Genomic DNA, 14,464 nt, shown 5'->3' on the forward strand with positions numbered 1-14,464 from the left:
TCCTCGGGAGCTGCGTTTTGACAGGGGATCTGCTTCCCGTGGGCTCTTCTCCCCTATGGGTTTGTTTCCTTCCTCCTGCCCTGGCTGGACGTGGGTGAGGCGTCACTTTGTGGTTGTGAGAGGTGAGCCGGCAGAACACTTATTTCTTGCAAACGGTGAGAAAGGCAACTGTGGCAAAGGGATTTTCATCTAGAAATTCGTTGTGGAAGTATTTTTTGGTGCTATACCCTCCTTGGTCTCCTCACCAGACAATGTGTCTGAGCTGTGTCTTGTAAGAATCAGCTTGCCCAAGGACAGGCATGTTCATACAGACCAAGCGAGGAAATGGTTCCTCTTCTCATTTCTGCCGCACTTCCTTGCTGGGGTTGAAAACACCACATCCCTTTTAGCATCTTGGTTTTAATCTACAAATAGAAGAGCATGGCAGCCTTTGAAAGCTTTTTACTATTGGTAGGTATTGTTTTATTTGTTGTCATGACCAACTCTTTATGCCTCATAAGTTCTGCATTAATTCTTGCGCTTGGGAACACCACTTAAAAGAATGTGCTGCAGCAAACGTTGATTCCCATCTCGGTGCTTGAAGTTCTGTGGTGTTCGCTTTGCTTCTCAGTCGTATTTCCCGGCAACCGAGAAGGGATACTGGTGGTTAGAATGGCTGAGCCGTGTTTGTCCAGCCCTGTGCCCAAGCTAATTGGGACAGTTAATTGATCTGCTCAGCTCTGGGACAGCACATTGCTGAGGCAGCAATGCTGCTGCTTCTCATGCCAGGAGCAGGGTCTCTTCACTTGGAGTACAGCTCGTGTTCTTCCTTCCAACACCGGCTGGTGACAAAGGCTGTGCTGGAATAGGTTGGGTTTGGTCTGACCTGATTTGGTATTTCTTGTAAAAGAATCTTTTATTCCTGCTCTCTCTGGGTTTTTTTTAGACAGGCCAGAAATTGCCTGTGCTTCCTGCTTTCTCTGCTCTTTGTACATCTATTTCTCTGTTAGCTGCTTCAGTCCCTATAAAGTCATATGCAGAGCAAGGACCAGTTTCCTGTACCTTCTCACTAAACTGCGTGGTTACTCTACCAGAACAGCCCCAAACACATCAACTCTCCCAACCACTGCCAGGCCCTCACAGCGCGGTCCAGCTGCCTTTCCTTCGGGTTTCCAGCACACTGCAGGTAAGCCTAAGGGCCCTATTTGAATGCAGTTCAAGATCCATAGTTCTGCCTCATTTCCAGCCTCACAGCTTCATTCTCTAACCTGCCGTCCCCGTCTCCCGTTCCCGTACCCTACAGCACTGCAGCCCTGCTTGCATATGCTTCTTGCTTCCCCTTGATTGCTTTTTGCTCTTGCTCCCTCTGCCCGCACCGGCTTGCTTTCGCAGGCAGTGTATTTATTGCTAACTGGCAAACGCAAGCGCTTGGACATACATTCAATTATCTTAGAACAATTTCCATTTACTCTGGTTTGCTTTTTTTTCCCTTTCAGTTGCGCTGAACACCGCCTGTATCTTTTCAGAGCTTGTTCAGCTGCAGTAGAGTCTGCTCCTGTTCTTCCTACTTCTCTTTTGCTTTTCTTCTTTATATGTTTTCCATGTTTTCATTAAGCTCCCCTACTAAACTCTGGTGACCGTTACTCCACTGCCGCCCTTTCTGTACATTTGCGCTGAGAAGGGTCCAAGTTTAACCTCAGTGTGTTAAATGCTCCCTTCACCTAGAAGGAAATCAATGGTATGGGCAGATTGGGGTTTTTTCTCCTCCCCCACACCAAAATGTCGTTCTTTTTGATGCACAGTAATCTCCCTTTCCATTGCAGTTTGACTCTTATCTGTTTTTCCATTAAAACATGACTTACGCTTTACTTTTACACCAGTGGAGCGCGCTGTGGGGATGACAAGGGTCACCTCTGCTCACTGCGCAGGTGAAGGGGTATTTTTGATGTTCACATCAGTTCTCAGGTACATAATCTTCCCTGGGAGCTCGCCTACACTTAGAGCTGCTGCTTTCCACTGCGTGTTCTCCCTTCCCTCTGGCTGGTAAAACACAACTGTATTTGGACCAACCCTTTCCTTTCATAACACCTTTTACGTTTCTGTAAGAGAGACATTTTGATTCAATATCCACAAAGAGATGGGATATTGCACGAAAGGGAAGTGCGTGTCCATCTCTGAAATCAGCCAGGCTGGGTGACCTTGTGGATGAGTTGCTTTGGTCAAAATCTTCAGCATCAGGGAAATATCTGTAGCGCAGAAGTACTATTTTTAACCAAGCTGGCTTAGGCAGAGGAGAAACAGCATGAGGTGAGCTGTGCGGAGACAGACGATGCTGTGGTTTGAGTGTTTCTAACGACAGTCCAAGTGGTGCTGTAATATGCCACGGATACTTTGGTGACTGCAGCACAGAGATACCAGCCTCTCAAAGGGCAACTCGCCTCCGGTGGGGCTCTCTGTACTGGCACCCCTTGGCTTAAGCGAATTCTGGTCACCTGGGTGAGAACATGTAGGGATATCCAAAAGTTGGGTTTCATGAAAGTTATGAAAGAAGGCGGCGGAGGGAGCATCTACTGCTATGTGAGCATGAGCCACTTGTCTAGCCTGGCCTTCTCCACAACTCCGTTGGCAATATTAGAAAGTGATGGGATCTATCGTGATGGTATCTCCTTCTTCCACCCACTCATACCAAGAGTTTGTAGTTACTGGTGAGTACATTCACAAGACAGAGGCCTTTAGCCTTTCTCCTGTAAGTACTTGGGTATCACTTACTTATTGGGCATGGAGCTAATTGAAGGGTAGTAAATGCCATCAAGCGTTGGGATGTATTTATATTTTTAACTACATGTAAGTGATTATCAACATTATAAATAATTACAGTCTGCCTCCCAGCCCCTCTGCTCCATTCCACCCTGCTAATTGCAATCCTTAGATCTCAATGAGCTCATTATGTTTTGTCGATATTCAGCTCTTTGGCTTGCTCACTTGGTAGGGACCAGGGGGACGCAAATGGGAGCTAAAGATTGAAAATGCCAGGCTCCTAGGGATTTTAGTTAGCGATCATCACTGCTTCATCTCTATGCGCAATTTATTCAGCACTCCACCTTCCCTAATAAATTATAGATCCCTCAAAGGGAAGCTTTGCCGAGGGATGGGCAATTGCCTTACTCGCGGGGGCGCCCGTTCTGTGCAGTATTGAGCGTCTTTGACATCTGGTCCTTGCAGGATTGGATCCCTCCAGCCCTTCCCCTCCGCCCATCTCTCCCACTCCTTTTGGGAAGCATTAACCTTTTCAATGTGATGTATGCGAAAGGGCGACAGTCAGCAGTGGCAGTTCCTAATGGATTCTGTTTGGTTGGTTGGTTGGTTGTCTGAACTGCCTGTAACGCTGTCCAGACCTCTTGGAAAAGCAAGCCAGAGTGCAACCAATATTTTAATTAGCAGCAAAAGGCAGAGAGGCTTTTAGAGAAGAGCAATGTTTGAATTCAGAAGTAAGAAGCAGATGAACGTGGGGCAGGGGACTTGCGATTCCGTGCAGCTGAAGAAGGCAGCTCATAATAGTGCCCTTAGGGAGGGGCTGAATTTTCAATCGCAGGCCATAGTGGTGAGTGGTGGGATGGCCATGGTGGTCTCTCAGGGCTTCTGGGCTACAAAGGGCTGAATTTGGGCCCCTTACTCTTTTTCCTGGCAGTGCAATGGGAGAAGAGACTTGTCACATCTGCCTTGCCAAGGACTAGGAGCCCTAGTGGAGAGGGCCACTATACAAGATCTGAACATAAGGAATTTAATTACGGGGGCAACCTTTTGCCCACTCCTCTGTCCTCAAACAGGACCAGTTCTTCTTTCTTCTCTCCTGAGAGTTGTTTTCCTTATTCTGCCTTAAGATGGGGATGCCACATATTTTTCTAATATTTTTCTAATGCTTCACTAGTCTTATCACTGGAAAGCTTTTCCCAAAATCTAATTTCAATCAGTTTTGGTTTCTGGGATTTTTTTTTGGTGAATTAAGGTCATTGTTTCTTGTCCCATCATGAGCACATGCAGAAAAGTTTATTCTGTTCTACAGCAGCCTTTACTTATTTGTCTGCTCTGTCTCTTCACTATTCTGTGGTCTAAAGTCCACAAACCCTTTCAGTTCTTCCTCCTTGGGCTTTCTGGGCTTCCAATTATCCTTCCCAAAGCCCCTAAAGCCACCTGAGCAGTGGGGCAGTGCGGATTCTCCAGGACGATACTGGACCTTGTGAATGGAGGCAAATCAGGCTTCTGGAATTATTTCTTGTTAGTAATATGGAGACAGAGATGGGCAACACCAGCAGAAAGTGAAACTGTGGCGACAGCAAAACAGGATGTGGCCTCAAAAATATGAAGATTTAATAGGAAAAAAAAGTCATGTCAAAAAATGGCACTTACAAACAGTCTCCTATAGCTGTTATCTTTATCCACGGGGACTGCTATTCAGTCCAGCCTCGCATTTCATTGCATAGGCGCTGTGCCGGGGTACAGAGCGGTGCCGCAGACAGGCCTCTCCGCCATAAGGAGGGTTTGATGGGGATTTTTATAACCATGAGTGACACTCTGCAAAATTGAGAGATGCGAAGTTGCTGCTTGGGTCTTTCATAAAATCCAGATGTTTCTGGGAATATTATGGTAAGAAGCATGTGTTGTGAAAGCCATTTTCCCCAGGGTAAGCAGTGACCCTGAACCTGGCCAGCAGTTAACGCCGAACCCCCTCGCCAGCACTTGCTTTGAGATGCCCCTTTTCTAAACCAAGGGCCACTCCTACATTGACTGTTCCTTCCAGCCACTTCAGCTGTTGTTTCAGTGAGAGGAGCCGGTGGATCTGACGTTTGGCAATGGTTTATTCCCCCCCATCAGAGAAGTGAGGGGCAGAGACAACAGTGCAGAAGGACCTTCCCAGGGGACGTGATGCAGGGAAACAAGCCAGCTTGGTGAGGAGCTTTTTTAGCGCAGGCTTTGTGACAGCAGCCAGAGGAGTGCTATTTGTGGCAGGGACTATATATAACTATATTTATGTGTGTGTAGATTAAATATATATGTATGCGTAGTGCCTTATCTCTGCATTCCAGCTTGAATATAAACCACAAAGGAAAAATCAAAGGTTTTAGAAGAAGCTAAATTTATCTGGGAACGGGAATTATAATAGCAAAGAAGCAATTAATTGGGGGAGGTGTGGGGGGGTGGTAACATTTTACTCTTTCCCTTCAAAGACAAAAATAACAGTAGTTTCTTTACCTTCTAGTATGAGCTCTAATCTCTTCTTCCCATTCACCAACCCCGCTCTGGAGTGACCACCTCCAGACGAAGCGTGTCCAGCTGATGTGACGAGAGCTTTGGCCCAGCTCACGTGTGTCTGTGCTTCAGGAGGAAATTCCCCTACAGCAGATAGTCTGAGCTTAACGTTGGCCTTGACCCTTGAGTCTGAGCCAGCAATGTAGGCAGAAATGAGGTCTTGGCATTCACGAGCCCTTTCTTTCTCATTTTACTTCATTTAACTCTGCTTGTCCCCTCATACTTTAGGGCTCCTCAACCCCAAGCAATGTACCCCAAGACGCCTCCATCAGATCCATCCCTTGGGCTGGACCTGCTGTGCCAGCCCAGCCCGGTCCTGGCAGAGGGGGCAGGTGCCTGTCCCTGCTTTGGCCAGACATAATTCCCACTGCAAACCCAGTCCCAGATCTTCTTTGTGCTCTGACAGCCCTGGAAACGCGACTCTGGCAGCAGAGCTCTCTGCAGCCTGCACCACCGTGCTCTATTCTGAATCAATACTTTCAGATGCTGGAGATAACTCAGGGAGAGAAATACATTAACAGAGCCAAAGAAACAAAGATAATGATTTTTTTTTTTCATATTTTTTTTCTTCCCTCCCTTTTCCCCCATAACAACATTTTCTTTCCTTCTCCCCCATCCTCATCTCTATGATCTGCACTTAGCAGGGCTCCAAACTCTTGAATTATTTCCCACTTTCCAGTAAAGCTTTAAATCTTTTCTTTAAAACTGCTTGTTTTAATTGAAAAATTTCAATCAATCAATTTGCCCCTTCTCTCCCCTCTCGCCTCCCTCCCCTCCCCCAAACGGACCCATTTGCAGTAAATAATCTGTAGCCAGACTTTCTGCTCTAAGGAAATAAATAATTCTGAATTTGCTGAATCCCCTCTGATCTCCCGGCTTTAAATCACTGCACTTTGTACTGAGCTCAGCCGAAATGCCCAACAGCCTGAAGTACGACTGCTGCTCGGAAGCTGCAAGTGTTTTTAAAGGTGCAGCCTCTGAGGCCATGGCCCTTTTTCCTCCCAGAACACTCCGAGACAGGAGCTAAGCCAATTCCTCAGCCTAAGTTGTCTCTTTCCTGCATTTTGCTCACTGCAGATGCAGACGTTGCCTTATCTTGAAGGAACTTATCGAAGGCTGACTGAACAGGAGAAATCCAGCGGTTCTTTGAGCAAATCCTAGAGAAAAGGCATCTTGACTGAAATAATCTAATAGCACCCTTATTCAGATGGGTGACCTAAGGTAGGTCCCAGGAGGTCCTCTCTATCTGCTCAGATACTGGAGAGTAAGTGCCCATGCTCCCAAATGCAAATAGGTGCCCTTGGACATAGAAGCGCCTGGGGTATCTCAGCCAGGGGAGGAAGGTCCCCAAAGTCACTGTGAGTCTTGCAATCACTGCCAGCATTCTGCAATTCTATCTATCTTTTCTCTCCTCAAAGACTTTAGAACCAGTTATATGCATCACAAAGGAACACAACTTCATATTTCTTGATTCTTTGTATTTCTTCTTTAGTCCTATTAATTCCTTCTCTCCAGGATTGCCCTTGTCAAAGCTGTTGACTGTGCCCTGGCTCAAAATACACGCTGCAGCTCAAGAGGGAAAATGCAGCATGCAATAGACTACTGATGCCTCATTATGATTTATACAACTCATGAGCTTCCAACAATTTAGAGATGAAAAACGGTTTATCCACACTTTGGTGTGTTGAAACACTCTTTCTGCCATTTATCTTGAAACCTATTTTGTTTGGGTGGTGGCGAATGCTGCGCACAGGGCTGTGAGTGGAATGTCTAATGGGAGCCGTCACCGCGCTCCTGGGCTGCCATGTGAGCGACCAAGGGGACCTGCAACAAGCTCGGCTCATGACTTTCCAGTGCAATTCGGAGGTTTTAATTAGAACTGGAAATCCTCATTTCCAACCAAAATGAAAACAGAAACAATTGAGACTTAAATTTTCATGCTGGAAATTCACCAGTGATAGGAGAAGATGTGAATGCTGGATTTTCCCTTGGAAATTGCTTCCCCTCTCCTCATCCCTCTATGGCACATCAGAGAGAATCGGCTCTGTGATTTTCAGTGGCTGTGTAAAGAGCTGAGATCAGCTAATCCACAAGCACTCCTCCCCAGATTTGGCAAGTGACCATAATTAAACAATACAAAAAATCAGAAATGTTAAAATCACTAGAAGAGACTCATCCTAGTGTTTTCCTGATACTCCAGCTAAAGATCCCTCAGACGTTAATATGAGACCAGTAAATGCAGGCCCAAATTAATCTGGGGACAATTTGGTAGAAGCTGTTAGAATCAGGTTTTACAACTGTAATTTTTAAGGTATGCCAACGTATAGAGCAATGCTGCTGCAATATTCACATGAATTAAAATATACTGGTGCTGAAATTCTGTGGTTTTATTTTTCAGCTGTGAGCTTGATTCTGACCTCTGTCCCTTAGATAAGCTCAGCAGCAGCCAGTATTGCCGATATATTAAATAAGTCATTTTCTTTTGTCATTGTATAGTTCAGGCCAGATTACCATTTACAGGAGGGACCATTTCCATCTCCCACTGGTGTAGAGGGACTGTAAAATGGATAAAATATAATGTAAAGGGGGCAATGTGAAGATGGCGTTAGGATAACGGGGCAGCAGTCAGAGATGTTGCTGCAAAGTCACGCTCATAGTGCTGGTAAATGGCCTGTGGGTTCAGAGGTAAAAATGAGCAGTGGCCCTGTTGTGTTGCCAGTGTTGCTCTGGTGGTGTCTCAGACATCTTGCTCCTCTCTCTCTGTGCTTGCTCTGCACAGCCTGGTTTTCCTCTCCCTGTCTGTCTCTCCAGCCCCAGGTTGAACTAAGCGCTCCCTTTTCGTGGCCACACGCGGTCGGAGCTCTGCAGTTGTGTTGCGTGGAGGTTCCCATCGGCAGCAAAATGCGTTCGGGTGGGTGGTCCATGTTGCAGAGGGACAGACGGGGCGCACAGCTGCTCCACCGCACTCCCCTTGGTCTCCTCCATCCTTGGAGGGCAGCACCAGGGTCCTTGGCTCTATCCCAGCGTTGGCTCCCACGCAGCATCTCCATCTTCTTGCCTTTTTCTCTCTCTGCTTCCAGATCCCTCGGTGCCCATGCCCAGGTGTTAGCTGGGATCTGCCTGCTTCAGTGTCGATCGCAGGAAGGGCAGAAGCGATAGCTCACACCGAAATGAGCTCACGGGAAATGCAGCACAGCCCTTGCAGCACAGTAACTCCGGCAGAGACAAAACAGCGCTCTCCGAGAGCAAAAATTACAGGCCTCTGATTACTCAGGGAGAAGAGCACACAACTTCCATCTTCGTAATTTCTTCCACCACAATCAAGCATTTCAGGAAAAGGGCCTGAAAGCCTGAAATAGTCAGTCAGGGATCTTTCCGCCTGGCTCCTTCCCTAATAACACACAAGAGGAATAAAAATGAAGGCTTGTCATTTTTGTTTTGTTTCTGAAAGCATCTGTCCCACCCGGGATCAGGAATTGAGGCTGTTGAGAATGGAAATGCTCTCCTTGGGGAAAGTCTCTTTGCTATTTCCAGGCTGGCTGTGTTCAGGGCATTTATAGATTTTAAGGTTGGATGGTCTGGTTGCATTTCTTTAGCTTGACCTGCTGAATGCTACGAGAAGGTGTCACCACTAACTCCTGCATTGAGCCCGGTTTTAGGCTGGAGCTACAAAAAGCCTTGTTCCCATTGGCAGTGGCAGACAGAAAACATGCCCACGCACACCCCGCAAAACCAACAGCCTGAAACTCGGTGCTTGCTTGGCCAGGACCTGCTCCTCGAAAGCCAACAGGAGGGACACGGTAAGTCCTGTCCCCTCCCCACACTCCCTTTTAGAAGCCTTCTCTTTCGATAATGATTTTGAAATATGTAACCAGATATACTAGACACGGTGAACCTCATTTCCCTGGAGTGACAGTCTTGGGGAAGGATGCACCATTAGCACACAGACTTGTATGATGCTCAATGCTGGTGAGAAGACATAGAAGAACCACCCTTCACGCCCTCCCCCACCAAGTCTCTATATTGCCCCAATTACATTTTGCTTGAAGTGGGTCTCCTAATTAGATGTGATATGGGCAGCATCTCTTATTTATTAGAGAATAGCGTCAGCCCTGTGAAACAAAACAAGTAACTGGTGAAAACAGCTCCGCTAAAACAGAGGACTAGTTCTGATCAGGCCGCGTGTGATATAACACGGTGGTTTAAAGCTGTGTAATGCCATTTTCCATTAGAGCTCTGGTTGGAGTCAGGAAACCGTTTGGTCCATTGATGGAAGCTGTTACAAACAGATGAGAAAACCTCATCCATATTTCTCTGGAGATTGTACAAAGCTGACAGTATGCTAGCTGACCACAGTCATCTGGGACTCTCCCACATGGAATAGCCCTCTTTTCATAAATAACAGGATTGTTGTTGTGGTGGACTGAGATTTGCTGTAGAATTCAGTTTTGTCAAACAAAGAGCCTCCTCTGGCTTTTAATTGGAGCTATTAAAAAGATCCATCTTTCTCTTTGTGTCTCATTTTCCTTCCTCTCTTTTTCCATTCCTATTTTTGTTTTATTCCCCCTTCTGTGTCGTCAGGATAACTTCAAGCTGTTTGTCTGAAACAACAGACTCGCCTGGCTCTGGCCAGTGGTGCCCCTGGACTGAATGATCACGATTTCAAATCCTGCTTAGGACTAAACTTGGATGAATTCCATAAGCTAATAACCCAGCAGAGTGTTTTAAATGGATGGAGGTGCCATCCTCTAGATGAGATATAAAAACAGAGATCTAATCTGCTTGGCAGAGACCCCACAGGACTTATCAAAGATGAGTGGGAGCTGCTAACTGGTTTGCCCTTGTCAAATCCTTACCACCACCACGGCTTCTCCTCCTGTTCCAAAGCAGTGATACTGCACCTTATGAAAATGAGACGGTGAACTCGAAGAAGCCATCCTTTTTCTAATTATTTAAAGCGGTTTGCAGCGTCTGGCAAGAGGGGGAAAGAGAGATAATCCACTCACTTGAAAGTGGAATGACCCTGAATTTCAAAAAGCAAAACAAAAGCGAGCAAATGGTGCCACCATGCTCTGCAGCAGTGACATTATTAAATGATCAGTGAGCTATTAAAGCAGCAACATTTAGTACCTCCCCAAATGACTTGTACTGCTAACTGGTTTCCAAATTGAGGTTTTTATTGCCTCCGTGCACAGGCAGAACAAGGCTGCGTGTGCTTCTAGAGGCTCCAGCTTCAGCACGCTCTTCACAATAGGATTGATGAGTCTTCTCAGTTGAAAACTAGTACTGGGTGATGAGATCCCTGCTCCTCTGTCTGCTTTTCTCACCGAGGCTGGAAGCGTTGGAGTGTGGGCATGGTGGGGATCATAAATATGGGGGGTTTGCAGAGAGCCCTGCACAATTCTTGAACTTCCTAACATCTGCAAAATTTGGCGGAGTTGTGCATGAACAGACTGTTCTGAAACCTCCCCAGAAGCAAATGATTCTATTCAAAGAGCGAATGCTGTGAGAATGGCATTTCCAGGAGGGGTCTTGGCCACGCTGGTTGCCACTTCCAGGTAGAAATATGGAGCATGAAGGAACACGTCTATGGACAAGGAAAGGAGAGGAAAGGGAATTGTAGGCACTAGTGAAGGTGAAAGAGTCACCCAGATGTTTCCACTGTGAATCACCCAAATGGATTTCCACTGTCTTACACAGGCTGAGCTCCCGAGGCGGGAATAGCTGGAAATGGCATCCTGTCAAATGCAGTTCAAGTTCGGTAGGGTGTTCCTGTGGGCAAAAGCACAGCGCACCTGATTGCAGAAGGGAAGCGGGTTCAAAAGCAGCCAAACAAACAAACCACTCGGCAAAAGTGGGTTCTGGTCGTCGCTTCAGTTATTTATGTGCTCATGATATATCGTCGGCCAAAGCGGAATCTGGGTATGCTGGGCACCTGAGATAAACGCAAATGTTATTGCTTTGGTTTGTTGTCCTGCGCCGGCTCTGTCACACGTGCCACCTGCACTTGCTGAGTGAGTCAGGCCATTTCTCGTCCAAGCCAGGCAGTCACAGGGAGAGACTGTTACACTGCTGCTGTTTTTCTCTCTCAGGTGCCTGATTTCCATGGCAGAAACTGCTCATCCTTTGCGGAGGCGGCCGGCGGAGCAGTGGGGTAGGATGGCCCGAGAGACTATATTAGAACATGCACATTTTTCATCCCACGCTGGTTCGAGTCTCTCTCCATCAGTGCTGACTGTGAGTTGTTCTCTTTGGTGACTTTTCAGAGACTGGATGGGGCACAGGTTTGCATTTCCCACTTCTTCACAGTGTCTGTCTACCCGTCTGTCCGTGCTCTGCAAAATGCCTTTGCCTTTCCTGGTAACCTTAGCAAACAGGAGGTCTGTGTGGGCTGCACGTTAAGATTTTCTGCTTGTTAAGAAGTGTAGAAAATTGGGATGACGGGCCCTTAGAGGCCCTTCCATACTTCCTTGTCTGAACTTCATGTAGGACCACAGAAGATCATTCTTGTCTGCTGTGGGTTTAACCTGTTCTTGAAGACCTCTGGTCTAGAGATTTCCAGATGTGCTAAGGCAGCTTGTTCCAGTGTCCTTACCTTTAGAAAGCTGTTCCTAAGACCTAAGTTCAGCAGTACAACAGGACTCTTCCAAGTCAGGGTTAATGCGGAGCTGTAAGGCACCACGCAGGAGCTTGTGAAGGCACTTCCTTGGCTGTGCCCACTCCTGTCTAAGGGCTCCCTCCCCCAGGACAGCAGCTCAGGTGTTTCCCTCTGTGCAAACACCAGCAATGTAGAGAGACAAAGAAAAGGGCAGAAGGTCCATTTCTGGCAGAGGAGCCTTTTGAGATTGGCACTGACAAAATGTCCTAGAGACTTTACTGAGTCCAATTACCACTTTATGTCTTGAAAGTGCTGAGTAAATGAAAGAAACTACAAGATCAAGCCATGTTAGTCTTCTCAATCCCTTAAATGTTTGACAGCCCTCTCTCTCCTTCTTTCTCACTTTCTCAGACTGCTTTGAACTCTCAACCTTTGCCGCTGCTTTGAGTTCACATCTGCAGAAAGCAAACTGCCCCCAGCCATCCCCGCACTCCAGTAACAATTGCAGAACACTTTCAAAGCGACGCTGCCCTCCCTGGGATTGATGAACTTCAAGCTGTCTCCAGCTCTCTGCCCTTTGGCGCACGCCGGTTGGTGTGGCCGGGTGGCACCTGCGGGCTGTGGGGCCGATGGCTGGACAACCGTCCGTGCAGACAACAGCCGCCAACACCAGCTGCTCGGGCTGTGCGGCACCGTTGGGCAGAAGAATATAGGCACCCGCAGCACATATGGTGTTACGGCAGTGAGCGTATCAGGACAGACCTTGGAACAGAAGGGGTAGGTCCGTGTAACTATCCCCAGACACGGCAGTGGGAACTGGAGAAGTGAGACCAGACCCACTGGGGAGAAAATCAGTGTCAGGAGTCATCTTCAGCCGCTAGACCGGGGCTTGGCTGCAGCGCTGGCTTTTTGCAGAAATACAGCTAGAGACTGAGTCACATCAGTGCGACCTTCCCTTGAAATAAATAAATTAATGCTAAACAGAGATCTCACAGTGATGCCTGAACCCGATGTCTCCTGCTCACTTGTTTTGATGTGTCTAATGTAAGTGGGCGGGTAATAAAAGCTTCATTTAGAAGCCAGCGTCTTCACAGGCGCTGCTGGAAGCCCCCGGGACACCACTTCTGGAATTTTCCTCTAATGGAAACATCAGCAGATAGCTATTGATAAAGCAGAACATGCACGCACACAAAACTACCCAGCAATGGTTTATTTTGCTGAGTGTCGGATGCAGAGGTGTATTTAGATTGCCCAGGTTATACACCCGCCTCAGCCACTGCATCCTCGCATTACCGTGACCGGTTGGGGCAGTGCCCTGGAGAAGTATGTGGTTATTGTGGTGTGGATTGGCATCAACTCAAACCAGAGGAGTCCTGAGCCTCCATAATACAGCTGTGGATACCATTTCTCCAAGCTGGACATCACGCTGAACGTGACAAGCCGGCACTGGTCTGTAACAGGTAGGCCCAGAGCTGACATTTCACATGAGCAGGAGATTTACCCCATGGATACGTTGTCTAAGATACTATTTTTCAATGCATTCAGAGGTTATTCAGCTTCTCTTTAGGCAACTGCGTCTTCAGGAAGGTCTGGTTGCCGTGCCTGCCGTGCCTCTGTGTGCAGCCTACAGTCCTTCCAGGTCAGTGCTAAGATCACCACTTCAGATCCTGAACACAACTCAGTTAAACAACAGTATATTCTCCCAGGACAGGATGGGGGTCAGTGCTGAAGGTCTGGAGGACTACAGCTTTAATCCCAGCCTTAAGTTTGGACAGTGGTCCATGGCTGGTTCACACCATGACATTGTTGACCTCGTTTCCTGGATACAAGCACAGGTAATTTAGGTAATTATTCTCCCTGAATGTGGAAACTGGAAGGCCCCTTTTGTGTAGCGAATTACTCCATGGCCACCACAGGGACCTGCAACCAGGTGTGGGGGAAAGGGACATTGTTTCCTCCTGATTATGGTTTTATGCAGCATCTGCCTGTGATAATAAGAAGCAAACCAATGACCCCCACTTTATCTGCTTGCATAAGTCATTTTGCTGGTGCCTGAGCACTGTGGGATGGTTAACGTAAAACTTGCTTGTATATCAAACAGCAGTAATTTACCTTTAAACTCTGCTTTTTAAAAATTTTTTTATTTTTTTTTTTAAAAATGCTCCTTAATGAAAAGCTCACAGATATGAAGCTTGGAAGAAATGTGGCCAGGACGTTCTTGGATTACTACAGGCTGAACTCCTTGGTGGAGAGACCACTGACATCTACTCCTAAAACTCGGTAGGTCGGAAAGCAATTTCTTTGGCTTTAGCAGGGCTGGGGTTTTAATTCCTTTCATGACTAAACTTCAGTGCTACTGCATTATGGCTTTATAATCGTGCCAGTCTAACTGTGCTTATTTTATTGAAATTCCATTTGGAAATAAAGCATTTACGATCGGGAAAGATAGCTGGTTTATGTCTGAAAAAATATTCAGGGGATTTTGGAGATATCGATATCTTTCCCGAATTCTGTCTGCTGTACACCAATCTCACACCAGTATCTTTAATGGGCTTACCCTTCATTTATCTCCTGAGAGTG

The 14,464-nt window shown here is 46.9% G+C and overlaps 1 protein-coding gene across 1 annotated transcript in view; it reads left to right on the plus strand.

Annotated features, from left to right (window-relative positions):
- The window catches only part of AGBL4 (AGBL carboxypeptidase 4), a gene marked incomplete at its 3' end in the record, with an annotated part of 860,906 nt that extends 846,738 nt beyond the window's left edge, over positions 1-14,168 (plus strand). The window contains exon 12 of the mRNA XM_082053132.1: positions 14,068-14,168. Within this exon, the coding sequence (XP_081909258.1) occupies positions 14,068-14,168 (101 nt within the window). The remainder of the gene's footprint in view (positions 1-14,067) is intronic.
- Between the last annotated feature and the right edge of the window lie 296 nt (positions 14,169-14,464).

Source organism: Streptopelia decaocto (genome assembly GCF_964273445.1).
Source record: "Streptopelia decaocto genome assembly, chromosome: 5".
Taxonomy (NCBI): domain Eukaryota; kingdom Metazoa; phylum Chordata; class Aves; order Columbiformes; family Columbidae; genus Streptopelia; species Streptopelia decaocto.